The 19,704-nt window shown below is 34.5% G+C and overlaps 1 protein-coding gene across 5 annotated transcripts in view; it reads left to right on the top strand.

Moving 5' to 3' along the window:
• Positions 1 to 19,704, top strand: part of LOC120513356 (ABI family member 3 binding protein) — a 139,883-nt gene that overhangs the window by 26,616 nt on the left and 93,563 nt on the right. For all 5 annotated transcript variants that reach the window (XM_039732700.1, XM_039732699.1, XM_039732698.1 and 2 more), the window contains exons 3-6: positions 2,420 to 2,488; positions 4,482 to 4,614; positions 13,767 to 13,948; positions 16,886 to 16,947. In XM_039732700.1, the coding sequence (XP_039588634.1) occupies positions 2,420 to 2,488; positions 4,482 to 4,614; positions 13,767 to 13,948; positions 16,886 to 16,947 (446 nt within the window). The remainder of the gene's footprint in view (positions 1 to 2,419; positions 2,489 to 4,481; positions 4,615 to 13,766; positions 13,949 to 16,885; positions 16,948 to 19,704) is intronic.

Below are 19,704 nucleotides of genomic sequence, written 5' to 3'. Positions count from 1 at the left end.
TAAGCATTACATGAATTAGTGCAAATTATGGCTTTATTTATGTTCTGATATTCTGCAGGATTTTAGTTTTCTTCTGCTGTGTTACTCATCTCTTCCCAAGATTCCTGCTTCTTATAGACATGGATCTGTGAAATGGATTATGAATATATAAGCATCATAAAAGAACACAGATTATCATGAAATATTTCTTGTAACTTGACAGAATTTAATACATGGGTGAGGCAATGTTTGAACGCCCTGAAAATGAATTGAGTCATAGTAGCATCAGCTGATTTCAGCATTGTGATGATGACTGATAGTCATATTTCTCAGCAAGAAAACTGAATCACTGTAGAAACTCAGTAGTCTTCTGAATTTACTAAAAGAAATGTTGATTTGCAGTGGAAGACTAAGAAAGAGCTCCCAATTCTAATGAGTCAGGGCTCCTTATATGATATTGAAAAAGCTCTCTGCATTTTTTAATTTCATGTGTCTTGGATATAGACTGCATATCTGCCCAGAGTATAAGCATTTCAAGGCATGTGTCCTCCTGTCCATGCATAATGCTTGGGTACTGTGCATCAAACCAGTGAATTTAATTTAAGTTACAGTCGCTCTACTCTTAAGATCTATGTAGTAGCATGGGTGGTTCTGCTCAGGAATCTTGGATCATATCTCCAAATTAAGATATAGCTTAAACACCGTACAGAAATGTATTGTTGTATCCCAGGTATTGAATGGATTTGTTTAACAAATTCATTTTCTGATTTCAGTTATAATGATCATAATATTGTCTTAAGTTCAGTGGTTCTAAAGAAGTGGCACTTTTTAAACCTACCTCTTCCCTCTGTCAACATCTAGTCTCATCCTGTTTTCCTAAATGCTTCCTTTTGTAGGTTGTGTTACAGTCGGAAGAGCCATGAATTCACTGGAAAATGGGAATGTGTTGTATTCTTTATTAAGGCAACATTTGTTAAATTCACCAAAATAAAACTTAATGAACAGCATGTAGAACAAAATATTTCCACAGAGAATACTTTGTTAGAGAACATAAACACCTGCTAGCACTAATGAATCCTGAAAACTGCCAGGTTTTGTAGCTGAGATGTGCAGTGAGGCATTAACGGTCTTTGTGTATTGCCATATTTTGTTTAGCAGTTAATCTATTTCTATACTGCTATACAAGTAATTTCAGACTTCAGCCAGAATTAATTTTTTCATTTATGGAGCAGGCAAAAATTGTTTCAAAGTATTTGAATAATTTTCTTTCACAATCCTTGGACATTTTACTGATAAACCCATAAATTTTTAGTTTTGAAGACTGGCTTTATAGTTCTAGAAATTTCAAGGTCATGCTTTAAAATAATCCTGTTGAATACTTTGGGAGAGTTATAACATCTCACAAGTGGTCAAAAATGCAGAGCAGAAAACTGGGTTTATAACACAGGGAAACCAAATTATTTTAAAGTGTTGCTTATTTCTATTCTTCAGTCTCAATACAAAAAGTATCCAAGTGGTTACACAACTCCTACACTTGTGTATCCTTCTAAATATTAAAAAACATAATTTGTAAATGAAGGCATATTTTCACTTTGGGATTCCTTTTTTAACTAATTATTTTTTCCACACTGCTTTGAACAGCTGTTTTCAATGCTTATTTGGTTATTTGGTGCAGATGAAACCCATTTAAAAAGACTAATTAAACAATTAAAGCACATCCATAGATGGGTTTCCAGTGCTTTAGGTGCACAGAATCAGAGAAGTTAAGTTAGAGAGGTTTTCCCCATACTGGCAGAACCATTTCAGTAGTACGGCAAGCTTTTGGGTTTTTTGGTACTGCTTTTCCTTTCTCTGTTTACAGAAATCTGAGTGTAAGAGAAAAATGAATGATTTCTTAGCAGTTCTGTTTAGTTGGTAGAATTCAAGGTGCCTGAAATGTGCAGGAAGTTCAGTCTCTTATTTGTACTTATGCATTTAGATAAATGTATTGAAACTAGAATAAGAATTCTATGGAGAGTAGTCCTGTTTTTTAAAAGCCATAGTAAAGAAATTTGGTCAGTAGAGAGTGAGCCAAATTCTGCCCATGGATATCTTGCTGGAATATCCTAGGACAACTTCTCTCATGTTGCAGTTAAGAGGGAATAAAGCTTGGTTTTAAATAATTAAGAAGGGCAGAAATCTCTGACATCTGGTTTTAAGTGTAAGAGAAAATCTTATTTCTGAAGAGGAATTCCCTAAACTAAAATAAATATCTCCTTTAATCGAATAATTTATAATTTTAAACTCAATGAATTTTAAAGAAAAAAGCCTAAAGATCATGAAGATTGGACAATGTGTCAAGAATTCACTGACTATTTGACTTTTTCTTATTAATTTCAGATTAATCTCTTTTTCAAATAAATAGCACATCTGTACTAATTAATTTTTCATTCATTTGCAGATGCAGAGCCGCGGTATTTGGTTTCAGTAAGACCATCACGTGTTTCAAATAACAAGAAATCTTGTTCAGGTATTTTAATCTTGCTGCATCTCTTTCTTAAAATATTTGAAAGAAAACAGACCCTTGTGCTGGGTTTCTCTGAAAAGATGTTTCTACCTGTAGGCATCTCACTGGGATGCACAAATTCCATGTGTGGAAAGGTAAAATGTGGGACAGCGTTTCCCAGTCAGTAGCCACACACACAGTGCTCAAAACATGAAGATATACCTAAAGATTTTTTCGCATAAAGTTCTTACAAATGAGAATTGAAATTTAAACTACTATTTTTTGATGTTTAAAGACATTAAAGTTATTCTTCCCAAACTATAAGTGAGGATTCCTTCATCCATAGACATGTTAATGCTCCTAGTTTTTCGTTGGAAAGTGGTAGTGTGTGTCTGTCTCTATATCAATATACCACAAAGTTTGCTAATGCAAGAAGTTACAGAAAGTGATATTTCCAGCTGAATCTATACACAGCAGAGTAGAAATCTGAATTTTGTTCTCATCTGTTTCAAAGTATTTCTATATGACCTTAATCATGCCATCAGTATTGTTAGTTCTGAATTCTGAATATATTACTTTAATATAGTGACTTAATTCTGTACTTTAATGTGGAGACTTCTTTCAGGATGACTGGACTGTTACAAAAAATAAACTCATGACCTATCCCTGCAAGCACTCAAGGTCATTTTGGGCAGATCACGTCTGAGAAACCTGATCCAATTGAAGATGTCCCTGCTCATGGCAGGGGGCTTGGACTAGAAGGTCCTTAAAGGTCCCTTCCAACCCAAATTATTCTATGATCTTTGGATGATTTTTTTTTCCTAACTCCTGGTAATGTTTGGGATATTTTCTTGTTCTTTGTGAGGTATAACACAATATGGCTGGAAAGATTTTGGAAAGTGATTTACCCTTCAGATGCAACATATCTATGTTGGTTTTTAATGTAGGTTTTGTAACAACAAATTCATCATCAACATAAAGTTCAAACCAACATGGTTAAGATTTCTAAATGTACACACATCTATTGGTTGAAAATACAAAACAGGCTGTCACTGGGGCTGGTTAAGTGAAGAGATAATAGGGTTGAAAAGGCTGAGTAGAAAGTCAAATTTGGTTCACAACTGTGAGAAAAAAACCCTTTACGTCAGTGGCTTATAAATTTCAGGAAATGTTGGTCACCTGTATGTTTTGAGAAGGTACAGATCCCTTAGATTTTTTTAAGTATGTAATGTGATGTAAAGAATATATTGATTTCCCATGGTCAATAATCTTTCAAACACCAGAGATTCTCCTTGGGCCTATAGCAGTCCATATAATACAGGTTCAAAATAGACTCTCTACATAATTTGTTCATTTCCATCTATTAGCTTTTAAACTTTCTTTAAAATAAGTTCTTGCTCCCCACAAGGACTGTACTCCTTTATACAGAGCAAAGCTGAAGTTCAGTATCATGCAAAACCTGATTTCAATATAGTTGGTAATTAAAAGAGAAAATTTCTGCAGATACAGACACTGATTCAGATCTGCCTGCAGTTAAAAGCTAAAGAACTTTTGTAGGTTTTATTTTGCTCTTAAGAATGCTCTAGAAAATATTTATTATGTGTAGATATATTTGCAGTGTAACTGAGAAACCTGCCAAGAAATGCTATTTTTATCACATTCATGGAGGCTTTCTAATGTCCTGGACTCTCTCATGTCTTCTGTGTTGTAGTCCAAGATAGCAAGAGTTTTTAATTTAATCTACCTATAGCTTATTCTTATACTAAGTGTACTTAAACGACCAAATGACTGTTTTCAAAAACTAGTTTTAACTGGAATGTTAGGTTGAAAAAGTGACCATGGACACTGTCACATTTGTAAGTCATGTGTTAGAAATAGTGACCATGAAAATTAGAGAACTGCTGTACCTTTCCCTTCAACTTAGAAGACATCTTCATTTACTTAATTATCAATCTGCAAAACCTTTCCTTTGCATAATGCAGGCAGGAGAAATTAACTTTTTATGTTTCTTATGTAGGTCGGAACAAGACCCAGAAGCCTCTGCAGCTGGTGGTTGGCACTCTCACCCCAACCTCTGTGTTTCTCTCTTGGGGCATCCTAGTCAACCCCCAACATGACTGGACAGCAACAAGTAACTGTGCCAGTGACAGGTAACAACAGAACAGGATGGGCTTTATTACCACCATGAGTTCACTCAGTGCAGCTCTCTGCTGTGATTAATATAATTTTTACAGTAAAAATTGAAACGTTGTAAACAATAGTTCTGGATGTGAAGTCAGTTTTTTCATTTGCTCACTCTAGTGCTTTGCAACTCTTTACTTGACAGCAACTTTACTGAGATGTCTACACACTGAATTACAAATCTTGTTATTTCACACTGAATCCTTTGTTCTTAAAATAATGGCCTTGGCTCTTCCTTCATTTGTATCTGAACCGATTGAAACTTTGTTAAATCACAGGAAATATTTTACTTTAGAGTGGACTGAAAAAGTGTAAAAGAAGTCTTTTGTTGTGCTGAGATGGGGGGAATGATGCCTTTTTTTAACACCATTTGAATTTTGTTTCCTTTATTTTTCTTATCATTAAAACTGATACAGTACAGCTTTCATTAATTTTCTGTTGTAAGTAAAAAATTATCTCTTCTATGTCAATATTTTTGGCATTAACTGAGTGGCACAGGAGGTGGGAAACTCAGAAAAGCTCTTCAAGTAGCAGGTTCAAGAGAAGTCATAGTGCAGAAGAGCTTCTCAATTAAGTGCACTATTATGGTTTAGTCAACCCTCTGTAGATGAATAAAATTATTTAAATTGCTAATGCAGATGTTTTCTCTACTTGTGTTTCTCTTTACATTGTTCCTTGATGACAGAAGAATATTTTTACTTTCATTTACATTTTGTGAAGCTCTATTCTACTCAACAGTGTTTTGTAAAACTAAACATTATGAACCATGGGATGCATCTACATCTGTTTTGCAACTTTTTAAATGTTCTTTTTATTTTATGATTCAGAAACATTTCTTTTACCTGTCTAACATTTGTCGAGTTTGTAGCTGTCTCATTAGACTTGACTTTTCTTACTCTGGTGTTTGTAAGAAAACTCTAGCGGACATGATTAAACTGGATGTCAAATATAGGCTATGTTAAAAAACACATCCCATTTAGCCAGGATTATTTTTTCCTGCCTTTAGAAAAGTTTCATACTTCTCAAAAGGACTGATCCTTTTCAAGCATCGGAAATTGCTCATGAAAAACATTTGGATCTTCATCACCAACCAGAATTTCAAGCACCATTGAAAAAAAAAAAGTTAATGTTTGTTAGGAAACAGTTATGGAATGTTAGTAAATGTCCAAAGATGAAATTTGATCGGATTTTTCTTCAATAGAAATAAAAATTGGTTAAGGCTTAGATTTTGCTCTTTCAATAAAGCAAGAAGAAAATATTTTTCCTACTGCTTGAAATTGAAGAAATGCGCTGATCTTGGATGAACTTGTAGAGTGTTCCAACATAGTGGTTTTAGCACAGTTTTTACCAAGGAATTTTTCTTTATGTGATGTGTCAGCACCAGTGTTGCAGCAGCCATTGTGCAGTGGGAATGAAGAACACTTCAGGAGAAGCCTATATCCTATATTAATGCACCTGCAAATTCCAGGCAAATGGTATCCACCACCATGCCTTCATCAGTTCTCTGTTTTCTCCTCAGTAGCTGAATTTTCTTTTTGGGCATTCCTTGACTCAAAGTTGGAACAAAGTTTTTAATATAGTTTTTCAGTTAGGACAGTGTGCTACTAGTGTTTTGCTATGCTTAGAATACATTCTGAGGTATTCCTCCTCTCAGGAATTAAAGTGCACATTTCAGTGGAATATTGGCAGACAGGAGTAGATAGTTTAAAAATATTTATATCACGTTACAAATGATCTTATGAAAGTTAGGTATATACTTATAACCAGATTTCTGTTTTTCAATCAAGCATTACAAGGAAGTTAATGAAGAAAAAAGTCACTTAAGTGGTACTCTTATTAATTTTACCTTTACTGGACCAAAGTGCTTGCGAGATGATTTGTATAAATTATAAGAACAGTTGTCCATGTGACCATGACATGTAGACATACATGGTGTGTATATCTAGAATTCTAAGAGAGATTAGATCCATATATATTTCAAGTCAGTGTGTAGAAGAAAAACTATTAATTTATTATAATAATTTGAATGACTTCATAATATACAATAAGAAAAAAAATAGGAAGCAGCCCATTCTTAGCAAGTTTGTGTTGTGATAAAAGTACAAGACTTAAAAAGCCAGTAACAGATTCACCAAAATTTCAGGGGCAGTGTACCTGGCTTGATGCTTTTTCATCTGGCATATTCTCCTTACTGTGACTGTTAATCATCCTCAAGACTGCTGTTAGTGGCTGAACTCTAACCTTTGGCATTGACAGTACATAGCAGTCAGGACCTCTTAACTCAGTTCTGTCAGTCAATGTCCCACCAAGGTTTAAATTTGTAACTCTCAATGACCTGAAATGGAGTCACTGTTCTCAGCCTCAGATTTTACCATCTCCATGTGTATGTTAGGTTTTTGTACAACAGTTGCATAATAAAATGTTGCATTATTTCAATGTGTTACTGAGTCAGAAGATAGAAACCACATGGAATAGCACAGTTTTGCTGGCCAAGATTTTCTCTAGTGCAAGTTTGACCTCAGTGGGATATTCCTTGGAAGATCTGGTTTTGTGAGCTAATGAATTTGGAATAAGAGGTGCCATATTCTCAAAGAGAGTCTCAAAGAAATCTCAAAGAGAATATCTTTTACTGATTCAGTGAAATTGCTGCTTGCTTCTTCAGGGAACATAGTGGTCTTCTGTATCTATGAGATTTTTAAGAAACACTGATGAAAAAAATTTACTGTGACATTTTTCAACAAATCATTATTTTGGCTTAACTCCCTAGAGATTAAGAGCATAAGCCAAAGGAGTGCTACATATTTCCTTCAAGATAACCCCAAATGCTAATCCCTTGTTGAAACAAAAATATTCACTGCCATTTTTGTGGACCAAAAATGGAAGGTGAAATTTTGAAGCATTCTTGAAGTGACTATTATCTCTCAGACGCTTAGCACTAGAATCTAAAATAAACAAAAAAAATTGAAATAAAAAAACTCAAGTGATTAGTTTTATGTAACTGATGAAAACTACATAACACCAGGAAGCACAGTTGGTGGAACCTTTCTCAGCATCCTCTGCTTTCTGAAATGAGTGGAAGGCAGTTGATGAGGGAAGATGGCAAAGTCACAATATCCTGCTGCACAGCCATGTTCAGTTCCTCTTTTTATTATTTCCAAAAGAGTAAGAGGTTTGTTTCCTCTCTGCATAGCTGTGTTCAGACAAATATTAGTGAAATAAAAGTAAAAGTCAAAATAAAAGTACTGGGGCTTCATTTAGTCTCCATTCAGATCTGAAAAAGAGAGAATACTCTGTAGATTTTTCTTTCTTTGCTTTGATTAGAACACCTCTGTAGCTGGGGGTCAAAAAAGATGGACTTCAACTTTCAATTCTTTAGGAAGAAAAGTCAGGGGATGGAACAAAACCCTTTTTTTTTCATGTTAGATTAAATCAGAATTTATACTTGCAGTAAAATATAATATTCAATTGAATGGATTGTGTAGAAAAACAAACACACTTTCAGATATATGCAAAAATAAGAATTTAAAACCTGAAGGTATGTCTTTTTTAAGTTAAATGCTATGACAATTTCACATTGGCATTGTTTTAATTTATTTACCTGTGATTTAAATGTCCTAATGTCATACTTGCAAGTAGCAGAGGTTTTGTGTTTTATTTTGTTTTTATCTGATGCTTTAAAAAAAAATGCAAGGAAAACAGTAAAGGAAAATCAGGGATGAGTCCAAACAGTCTTTTCGTTGTATAGTATGTAGAAGTAGTGTTTTTAAAATCTGAAATTCAGAAAGAAATGTACATATCTTCTCCTGTGCCTATTTACAAACTGTCATTATGCAGCTGCCAACTAAATCATACTTTGTGTTGCAAGTGTCATACAAAATGTATTTTAAACATAGCAGAATTTCTTAAAGGAAAATATACAGCAGCAAATACACTCCTTGAGTTTCAGATGTTTTTGAGTTGCTGCTGTGGGAGTACATGCTAAAAGCTTGTTTAAACTGGAATTATTTGTTGTTGTTCAGTCTCTCCTTTTTCAGAACCTCTCACTCTTTATTTCAGTCATTCTACTAAAAGTTTTAAGTAGAAGAAGTGAATTTTAGTGATCATGTAAGAGTCAAAACTAAATTAGAAAATGCTTTGCAAACCTAGCTGGTAACTGTCACTGGTATTGTTCTTTGAAAAAATTGAAAAAATTGTTCTTTCAATTTTTTATGCATTCCAGTGTCTGTTACTTTAAAGTAAACTTAGCAGTAAAAAAGGAAACAATACAGTCAACTTCGTGGGTCAATTTGTGCAACATTCAGTGTATGAGAAATCATTGTTCAAACAATTTCTTTTATTGCTTTCTAATATTAATGGATGCTGCACTTCTAATTAAGTCTAATTATAAATAAATAAATACCTGCTATGCTGATAATCTCTTTTAAAAAATTCTGATTACATTTCTATGAACAAAAAAAAAAAGAAAAAAGCTTTATAATCTATTGTCTCTGGCAACACAAAATCACAGAGTTGGAATGTTCTTATATCTCCAAGGCTTAATTGTTTGTTTAGTGTTATGTGTGACTAAAATAGTCATGATTAAATTGTTTGGAGTTTTGGTTGGGACCTGGTTCCAAATAAATCCATGATATTTATACAAACTGACCTAGTCTTGAAATCTCACAAAACCATCTGCCTTACAAGATTTCCAGTATCTAATTGTTTGTGTCTGAATATTTGATCGTGCAAGCATGTTCTGGGAATCTGGCTGAAATGAGATTTGGTTAAAAAATCGAAAAATGACACTGGAATTCTTGGCAAAACAGTATCATTCACACTGATAGATGAAAACTTAATGTCTTGCCTATCCATCCTAGAATTCTACTTCTTTTAACAGTGAATAAGATTTGCTTCATCTCAAAAGCAAAAACCCTCTGTGTTCTTTCTTTAAAATGGTCATTTTTTAAAATTTTGATTTCTAGTGCAACAAAAAGGCTGTCTCTAAACTGAGCACTGCCTTGTTATGAAAACAAACATCATAAGCTGAACATAGAGGAGGAGAAACAACCTTCTGTGTCAGGCTGAGTCTTTTGCATTGACTGCAGCTACAGTAATCACTACAGTGGTTAGCCTATGAGTAATCTTGTGCTCTTGTGGCTTCCTTTAAATTATTAACTTGGTCTTACTTATTTTATTTCTGCCATCACATTTTGTGTACGTCTTATGTAGAGGCAAGCAAAGTAAAAAACATCATCAAAGACACAGAGTTTCAAGAATGTAGACACTAAACATTCTATGATTTTGTGCAAATGTGTATGGAGAGAGGTTCTTAATGAATGTAGGCTCTTTATTCCTCTGCTGTGGCAAATTTTGGGGTGGTTTTTTTCCCTCATTATTACAGAGATTATTTCTGAGTGCAACAAAACCTCTCACTTGCTTATAACACCTTTTGTTTTAAATTGTTGGAGTTTTAGATGTCTAGTAAAAACGTTTTTCTACAGTTCCTAGAGTGGTCTAATTGGTGGTTATCTTCAAATGAGTGAAGCATTGCCTATTAGTGGGAGAGAGGGAGGTACTAACTTTTATGGAGTTTGACAAAAGAGCTCTAATGTTTTATAGAGTGCTAGCTGGCAAAGAAACAGAGTAACCCCTGCAATAATTTGATTAATATTTGTTGTAAATATAAATAAAATAGTATTCAATAAACATTTTTCTGATAAAATGTCCCCCCACCGAAACACATAACAAATCAATTAATCAAAATGAAATGGTATATTAAGTTAAATATTGTTAGGTCTGTCCCCCGACCGAAACACATAACAAATCAATTAATCAAAATGAAATGTTAAATTAAGTTAAATATTGTTGGGTCTTATACCTGCTGAGAATCTAGATTGAAATAATTTCTCACCAAGAGTAGCTGGGTGTGCCATCTCCTTGCTGAAACATCAAACCAGTATTCACAGGTGGGAATAGCTTTCCCAGGAGCATTCCACAGTGTATTAGCTGCTAGGACCCTGTGGTGAGCAATCGATTTTTCCTTTTCTTACCTCACAGAGATAATGGAAAGTGTTTTATTCGAGAAACATGTAGCGTAGCTTTCCCTTTAAGCACTCTCTTTCAGTGCTTTCAACTGCCTTATGTTGTTCTGGAGGGAATCTATGAAGATGTTTTGCTGAATGTTTCCAGTTCAGCCAGCTGCACTCATTTTGTGCATGTATGTCACTGCCACAAGGGGATTGATAGATGTGAGTGGTGACTGGATCTTACTGCTTATTCATGTCTTCAATTATATGTGTTGACTGTTTGATATTGTATTTTTGATGAAAGAAAGGTTTGAAAAAGGGAGAAATTGAAATTACAACAGTATTCAATCAGTACAGTGTTCTCAGGCAGACACTGAAATTGCATTTATTTGGCAGTTTTTTGGTCTGGTTTAACAATGAGTTGTTGTTCTTTGATGACAAAACTTGGCATTTCTGAATTTTTACTCTATAAACAAATGATTACATTACCCCAAAAGCACATGTAGATATTTAGATATTGTTAATAGTCAAATGATTGTGACCTGCAAACTCTTAAATGGAACTTCATTTTTATTGCTTTTTATTGAAATGGTTGAGGAAATTCTGTCATCAGAGTCAGTGTTTTTAGTACTCACTATGGCAAGTTTCCTCTGAAATAATTATACCCTTAGTGAAGTTTTTATAGGCTTGGAAATTTTGGAGTTGAGAGCACATTTATTCTGTGCTCTATGTTTCTCTTTCCTTCTAATGGCATAGTTCGGCACAATTATAAAAATATTCTTTTCAGATTTTATAATAGTCTTGAATTTAAGTCAAAGATGGGGCCTTTTCCTGGTTGTGCATGTGTTCTTAGTATTTTAATTTATATTAGAGTGAAGAATATTCTGGGTGTGGAGACAGCATTAAAAAGTAGAACATTTTGTCCACTACAAGCAAGAGGGGACAGCCACTTAAAAGCTTATTTGTTATCAACAAGTTTTTAGTGGTTTGTTTTCTCCCCATTTCTGATGCAGCTGTTCTTTTAGATTGTTCAATAACTGAACTGAAACAGTATACTCTCTTTTTTCCATCACATGCAAACACTTTATTTCTATCCCATTGGATTAAAATAGGTAGGACAAGGTGAGGATAACGATGAAAACCAATGAAAATTTCTCTTTCAGGCAAGGGGAAAAGGTGACTATTTCCACTTGAATTCACATCTAATGTCTGTCTATACTTATTCCAAATCCCCCACCAAAAGACTGTATGGGGTCCAGTAAGAGTCATTTGTGTTGAAGACTGAATTTGTTTATTAAAGTTACATCCTTTGCAAGACAGTGACAGGCATTTCAAATAAGTTTTTCCTGTTGGTTAATGTCTCTGTGACCACATACAAATAGATTAAGAACATAAAGGAGAAGAATTTTTCCTTCTTTTAATTTTGCCAATAATTGATTGTTTAAAATGTTCTTTGTCAGTTTAACTGACAATTAGGTCCATCTGACATTTGATTAGATCACAGCCCACAGAAGTAAGGAGGCAGATTATTTCTTGGCAGTCCTGGAACTGGGAGAGAATATTGACTACTTGTCAGTCTTTTTTTCACTTACTGTTTTTTTTTTCCTCACTAGTTTGGTTTTTTTGGGTTTTTTTTTTTTCCTTTTCAAGTTTTAAGTTAGACTATATCTTCTTTTGAACACAAAGTAGTACAGTTAATGAAGTTATGTGAGTCAACACAAATATTGATCTTGGAACCTGGTGAAGTACCTGAATGAGCTGAATTGTAGCTCCTGGTTTACCAGGAGAATCTATATTTTTGGTGCCAAGAAAACCAATTTGACAGTTATGAGATAAAATATGTAAACAAAGTGAACCATTATGTATGGCAATATCTTCCAGGAGTGACACTTTCCTTGTCTTAGGTCGTGTTTTAATAGTGAAGTAGGAATTTCTGTCAACTCAACAGTCGCATTTCATGTAAACTGTACTCTGAAAGGACTCTTCTGTAACTTCAGCAGAAGAAGCTTTATTAATTGACTGTATTAGGTTTGATCCACTAAGTAATTTTAGTCTGGACTTGAAACTTTTTCAGTTTCAGTTTAGAAACCTTTTTTTGGTTGGTTTGGTTTTTTTTAAGGAAGAGATTCCTTTGTCTCTATGTAATTGTCTGTATAATGCCTGTAATAAATCTCACAACCTTGATTTGCAAGCATTAAGTGCGGCAAAATATAATTGGACTGAATTCATCCCATGAGTTACTTATGTTATGTGTAACAATTTTCAGTAATACTTGGATTAAAAGTGGCCAAATCACTCTGAGATTTGCTTTTCCAAGAAAATAAACATCCATTGCATTTTGGTGGTGATTCAGCACGTATATTGAAAATGAGACTATTTCAGCAGGGGAGTTCTTGCGCTGAAGCTCTCACCATTTCCACTACCTTTTTTTGATTGGTTAACATTGCAGTCATACTTTTTCAGGGTGGTGCTCCTTGCCAGAATTGGGCAATTTCTGTAGAAATGTTTCCTAGTTTCACAATCTGTTAGCATTCAACATGTTTTAAACTGCTGGAAGTAATGTCTCGGTTTATTTTTTTGTTTGAAGTGGGGGCAATACATAATGGGATCTCTGAATGAGGAATGTATTAAGCAAACAACAGATATTACTGGTCTTCCCTGGAGAATGGTTTTGGACTAATTTTGAAGGGAACACCTTTCACTGGATGGATATAGATGATTTTGAGAAATCAGTACAGGCTTCTTGACTAGCAGACTCATGATGCAATTGACTGGTTCTGGCATATGTCGGAATTGCAGGAACTGCTTGGACAATGAGCTTACACTTTGTGGTTAAAACCTCACGTACAATGGGTGTTTTTGAATAAGGAGTCTGTCCTTTTGCTCTTTGTACAATATTCCTAATGTCATGGTCTATATGATGGGGTACATATATGTGGAATAGATCTGGCTATTCTGATATTTGGTGACCATAAAGAGGCAGAAAGAACAAGAACAATAGAACATTTATTATTATTATTATTATTATTATTATTATTATTATTATTATTAATTTTCTCACAAAAGATGTTGTCATGAATTCCTTTGCATAGACTCTTTTTTTTTCCCCCGAGCAGGTTCTATACAGTTCGCTACAGAGAAAAAGGTAAAGACAAGAAATGGGTTTTTCAGCTCTGCCCAGCTACAGAGACAGTGATTGACAATCTGAAGCCAAACACACCTTATGAATTTGGAGTTAAAGACAATGCAGAGGATAGTATTTGGAGCAAGACTTTGAATCATAAGACAGTTCTCTCTAGTAAGTATTTGACAATAGTTAGTCAAAGAGCTGCTGATTTTGACAGTATTTTTCCTCTATTATGGTATTAATTAGAGTAAGGCACTGATCAAGTTTTTATTGTTTAAATGCCATCCATTATACCCCTAAAAATTCTCTTAAGAATTGCTGAAACTAGAAATATTTTGGTTTTGAAAAGCTGCCACCTAGTCTTCTGAAAGGTGTTCTCTTGTCATTGCAAACGGAGGATCTGCTGCAGGTTGATAGAATTCTAGAGGTGTTTAGTACAGATACACATCAAGTGTTGAGTAGGAATATTTACACTTCTTTCTGGATTCTAAGGTTTTTTAGTCCATGAATAATTAGATGATCAAGTAATGAACTAATCCATCAACCATCATCCAACTAATCCATTGAATTTCTTTTCCATCATGAGTGATGGAAATTATTAGCATTATTTGTATCTTCTTTTACACCTGCATTTACATTGAAGCTGAAGGTCTTCAGGCTAGACAGGGCCTGTCCTGCCTCAATGGACCCTTTATGACTCCACTCAAAAGATGAATTTGAAGCTAATTTACAGTCAAAGTATTATATGGATCATGTCTGAAGCATGCAGTGTCATGTATGCTTTTTTTTTTTCATGGAGCAGTGTATAACACCTCTGGCTGTCTGCCATTCATATTTTAAGGTTCTCCTCTGAAAGACCAAGACAATGCAGGAAAAAATGATGTCATATTAACTCTTGTGAAATCATGTAATGCTGAAAGAGTCACTCATACCAGTAGAGGAAATAGGTATCAGTAGAGTTTTCCTCCTTGTAATGAGAAGAAGACAGGACTTAACAGATTATCCATTTTGATTTATTTTCCTCAAGTATTTGCATAAAAGTATTTTGAAACATGATGTTGCTCAGAAGATGCTGGAAAATCTTATGCTTAGTATTTTCAGTTTGACTCAAAATATAAAGAATGAGAATTCTCATTAGAGACCCTTATTCATATGAGATTTCCATCTGAAATTTAATTTGTACTTCAGTTTTGATTTCTAGGTGAGTTACAGAGCTCGATATACTTGAGGATAAAGGAGGGGAGCAGTATGGTGGCTTATAACACTGGTAAAACCTTTACACTGCCTAATAAAGTGCTTTGTTGGCCTTAATTATAAAGTACAAAGCTGTAACTTTGAAGCACCTGCCCAGTGTTTTAGCTGTCCAGAATAATGCCATTGCTATTCCATAGTTTAAAGAGGATAATAGCGGTAGCCTTTTCCTATACCTGATTCACAAAAAGCTCTGCTTTGCAGCCTTACAGATATCTTACCAAGTGGTTTTTTTTTTCTGGGTTTTTTCTACATTTCAAACATCTTAAAGTCATCTGTAGAACAAGTGATGATATTTCAACACTTAGAATAAGAGAGAGTGATGAGTGCAAAATGTTTATAGTTTATTACTTGTTCAAGACTGATGAAAACATGACCACATTTTATCTTTCTATAGAATGTATTTCCAACTGCTGTTTCTTACAGACATTTTACATTTTTAATAGGTCAGGAAAATTGTTCTTGTAGGTTTATGGAGACCCATTGAGTTTGGTTGAAAGATTACTTCTTCTAAGAGTTCATATTCTATTTACATAAGATTTCTTTTTTTCTGCAGTGTAGACTTGTGTATTCAGTGGATGCTTCTGCAGCAGCTAAGTCCCAGGAGTTTGTAATTACCCTGCATGTCTACATTCTGGTCTACTGATAAAGAATCTTATAATGGGAAAATTGTCAGCACTTTCAAATTCAAACCTTTCATATTTTTAGTATATAGCAGGTAGATACAGAAAATGTGGGCAGCAAACAGAGAGTGTATATTTATAATAAATGTGCAGCCAGATGCCTGTAAAGATTATCAATCAACAAAACAGACACTTATTTTCTGTGCTAATTTCTTGGTTTGTATCAAGTTCTTCTCATATAGGAGAAGCATCTCAACCTAAACCAAATATCCTTCACTGTAAATGTTCTTTTTGCCACTGAAGAATATATCAGTTACTAGAAACTGAAAGTTCTTTTACATGTTCCTGGATTTGTTGAATCCACAGGCCGAAATTTTGTTATATACTAAACATGTTGGGAGGGGTTGGGAAGAGAATCTGCTTTTAATTCATTATTTGAAAACACATGAAAGACATGGCAAAAGTTCAACATTTATTTAACTGATTTTTTTCAGAAGAGATTAAAGTAGCTTATTTCAGACCGTCTTGCCATGATTTTCTCATGAAGTCATTGAGAAACTTCTGTCACTTTTCCCTTGAATTTAGGCCAATAGTAAGTCCTGTTATTTAGAAGTATCAAGTACTTTGAAAGACTTGTTTCCATCTTAAATGTTTCTCAATTGATATTTTTTTAGAGTTGAATTTTTTTTTCTACTTCTCATCTGTTTTGGATGGAATTCGAAAAAAATATGATAACATGTAGCTTGGCTCTTGTTTGCACATCCATTGTTGGAAGGGCAGCAGAAAAGTGTAAAAGTGGAAGATACAGAGAAAGTTTGAAGCAGCATGCTAGAATAGAGTAGGTGCTGAACAAGACTGTTTCTTGACTTAACAGCTGCATCACAAGAAACTTCTAATACTTAGAAACTAAGAGGAAAACTTAAGAGAAAAAAATCAGAGTTTAAATCTGGGGTCTTGTTGATACACTGAGACAAACAAAACCATAAACAAAACAAGAAGAATACATTTAATTTCCTTGCTGTCAAAATGTGAAGAGAAGGCCTTGAAGATGTATTAACGGATCTCGAGACACAGGACAATAAAAATTTTCCATTATGTGTTTTTATACAGGTTTTTAATAAAGACTTCTAACTTTCTGAGCTGACAAATAAAAGGTGAATAAACTTGGTTTGCTTTCCTTTGGACAAAACAAAAAATTAATTCTGTGAATTTATTTTTCTTTCTGTCAAAACAGGTAAAAAAGTAAATGGACAACTCCAGAATATGTATAAGTTGGTACCCAATTCCCAAACACAGGTATGCAAAACAGTCTCTTTTTTTACCTGATGCATGTTTCATATGATCAATTTTTTTATTCTCTGTTATTGTTCAATGAGAAAGAAATTATCAAGGCCACCAACTGCCAATATAGAAAACAATCTGTTAAATGCACTGTATGGAAAATATTTCAATGTGTTGATGGACAAAATAATTGAGAACTGTAACTGAGCTGATTACATACACTTATTCCAACCTATCCAAGATATATCTGATGGTTTCCATTTGTATCTTCAAAATCTAGAAGTTGCTTATTCCTTTGTAGTAGTCAGGTTTGTTAAACTGTGATATTTGTTGTGATCAGTTAACTTTGGGATAACTTGGTAATGTGATTTTATAGAGTAATTGTGTATATACTCAGGTCTTCTAAATTAGTCATCCCACTGAATTCACTGATAGTTCCCATATGTGAAGCAAGTGTTTGCAGAACCAGAGGAAGCTGGAAAGGGCAATTTAATTAAGTTTGCTAGGCTGTCCATTAAATCCTTTTATGTGGCATGGTAGAATTTTTACCATTTCATTTAAAAAAATTGATTTTTATAAATAAAGATTTTTTTTCCCTTCACTTGACATTTTCCATAAACATTCTCAAACAAGCATGGATGGATGGATTTAATTTGTTTATGGATTCATGTACCCAGATTTTTTTTTTCTTCAATGACCTGAAGCATAAATGAAGGCTCTCTAAATCAAACCAGCTAGTGGGTTTTAATACAGTGAAAAATAGACATTTAAGTCATAGATTCTGTGCATTACCAGTTCTACTATGAGATTAAATTTGGTTCATTTATATTTCCTTTCCTTATTTTTTCATCTAAGTGCAATTTTCAGCACCTAATCTTCTGGAGGATTTTTTTTGTCTGCTTCTTTTTGGGTTACTCTCCCTGAGTAACCTACTATCCCTAGTTCTTGGGATAACTTCCCAAGAAAAGTTGCAGAAATCCCTCTTACTGGGATGAGGGTTAACTCATGAGTATTAATTATTACAAAAGAATAGCCCATTCTTCACAATTCTCTTCTGTCTGAGATTTTCCAAATGTTTTCATGGTAGGAAGTGGTAATGCATGCTTTCTCATTGTTTGTTTTTAATATTTCGGAATATTATAAATAGTCTGTAATTATCAGACCTGGAATTCCTTCAGGAATCAAATCAAAATTCATTGAAAAAATTTTCTTCTAGGAATAATTAGGTATGCACAGAATCATAGAATCATGAGGTTAGAAAAGATCTTCAAGTTTCTCAAGTCCAACTGCTAACCCAGCACCACCACCATGTTTATCGTTAAATCATGTCCTCAAGTGCTGTATCCATGTATTTTTTAACACTTCCAGGCACGATGGTTCCTGGGCAGTCATTTCCAATGCTTGACACCCCTTTCTGTGAAAATAAATTTTCCTAATATCTGATCTAAACCTCCCCACTGCAACTTGAGTCCGTGTCCATTCATTTAGGGCAGTAATACTTCAATAATTGCATTACATACAGAGTTAGATCAGTGGAATGCTTATTGGAAATATGTCTTGAGTTCACAAGAAAAGGTTTTATTTGTGACTAGTATAAATCCAGTTGACTTGATATTCAGGAGGGTGCTCATTTCATTATGCTGATGAAGTCAACTTAACTGTTCTTCCCCTTGGTCCCACGAGTGTCTTTAAAGTTGCACAGCCCCAGATGAGGGAGTTCATCCTGGACTATGGAGTGCAAGCTGAGTTCCTTTGCTCCACTTAGCAAACCCTGTGTGCCAGAACCCTGACTGTTGTGCTGCTTCTGTGCAAGTAGGGAATCTATTTATACAGGAGAAGTCCTGAGAAAATGAGCTAAAGCAGTTCTCCAAATATTTGCGCGGCTCAAGTATGAAAGGAGGACTAGAGCCAACCTCTAGTCTTTTTTGTGATCTTCACAGGGCTCAGCTCCAGAGCAGGACTGCTTTATCACCCTCCATAGAAATATCATGAAAATGTACCATAGATTATTCTATATGTCCTCTTATCATTCTTGCTTTAGTGGTGCAAAAAGCAGATAGTTTACATTGTTCCTTCAGTTTCCACAGCACTAGGTGGGGTATGTTTCAGTGGTGTGATCAGATCATTGATGCAAAGCCAGAATGAGTGTTATTTAGGCCAAGTTTGTTTGTGCTTTATTTTGTTCCACAGACACAACTGACTCATATCAACATGGTCCTAACTCTTCTCTGTAAGGACATTTTTAAAGGCTGTTTATTAAAAACGTTACCAACCCATCTAGTCATTCTGCCCTTTCAACATCAGTCAAATATCATCTTTTGTTTCTTTTGGCAGTTTCTTCCTTTAAGTTTGTCTAAGCTCCCAGGGCTGTGTGAGCAGCAACCAAGGAGAGGTTGGAAGAAAAGGGGTGTTCTAGAAATGGTCATTCTTCTTCCCTTCATAAACAATGACTAGTGGTAGGGCGGAAAAAAATGCAGTAGAAATTTATTTCCTCTTCTTTCTGGTTAAGTTCCTCTAGTTTCATAATGTTGGCCTGGAAGGTGGGGTCCTCCCCAGTTTTCCAGCCAAAAAGGACTCTTAGCTTCTACCATTTTTTAAACTCTAGAAAGAAACATTCCTGCTCTTCCAAACCTTATTTAGTCCAGTCTGACCATGGTTCCTCCTTGAGGAGTCTCTTATGTGCATGCCAGTCAGTTTTGGCTTTTTGAGGTATCACAATACAACACAGAAAGAAAGAAAGAACAAGCCTCTTAAGGTAATGTTACCATGTGC

The sequence above is a fragment of the Passer montanus genome, unplaced genomic scaffold, assembly GCF_014805655.1.
Source record: "Passer montanus isolate IOZ18808 unplaced genomic scaffold, ASM1480565v1 scaffold80, whole genome shotgun sequence".
NCBI classification, from domain to species: domain Eukaryota; kingdom Metazoa; phylum Chordata; class Aves; order Passeriformes; family Passeridae; genus Passer; species Passer montanus.
Note: the sequence above shows the minus strand (reverse complement) of the source record. Positions and strands in the feature narration are given on the sequence as shown.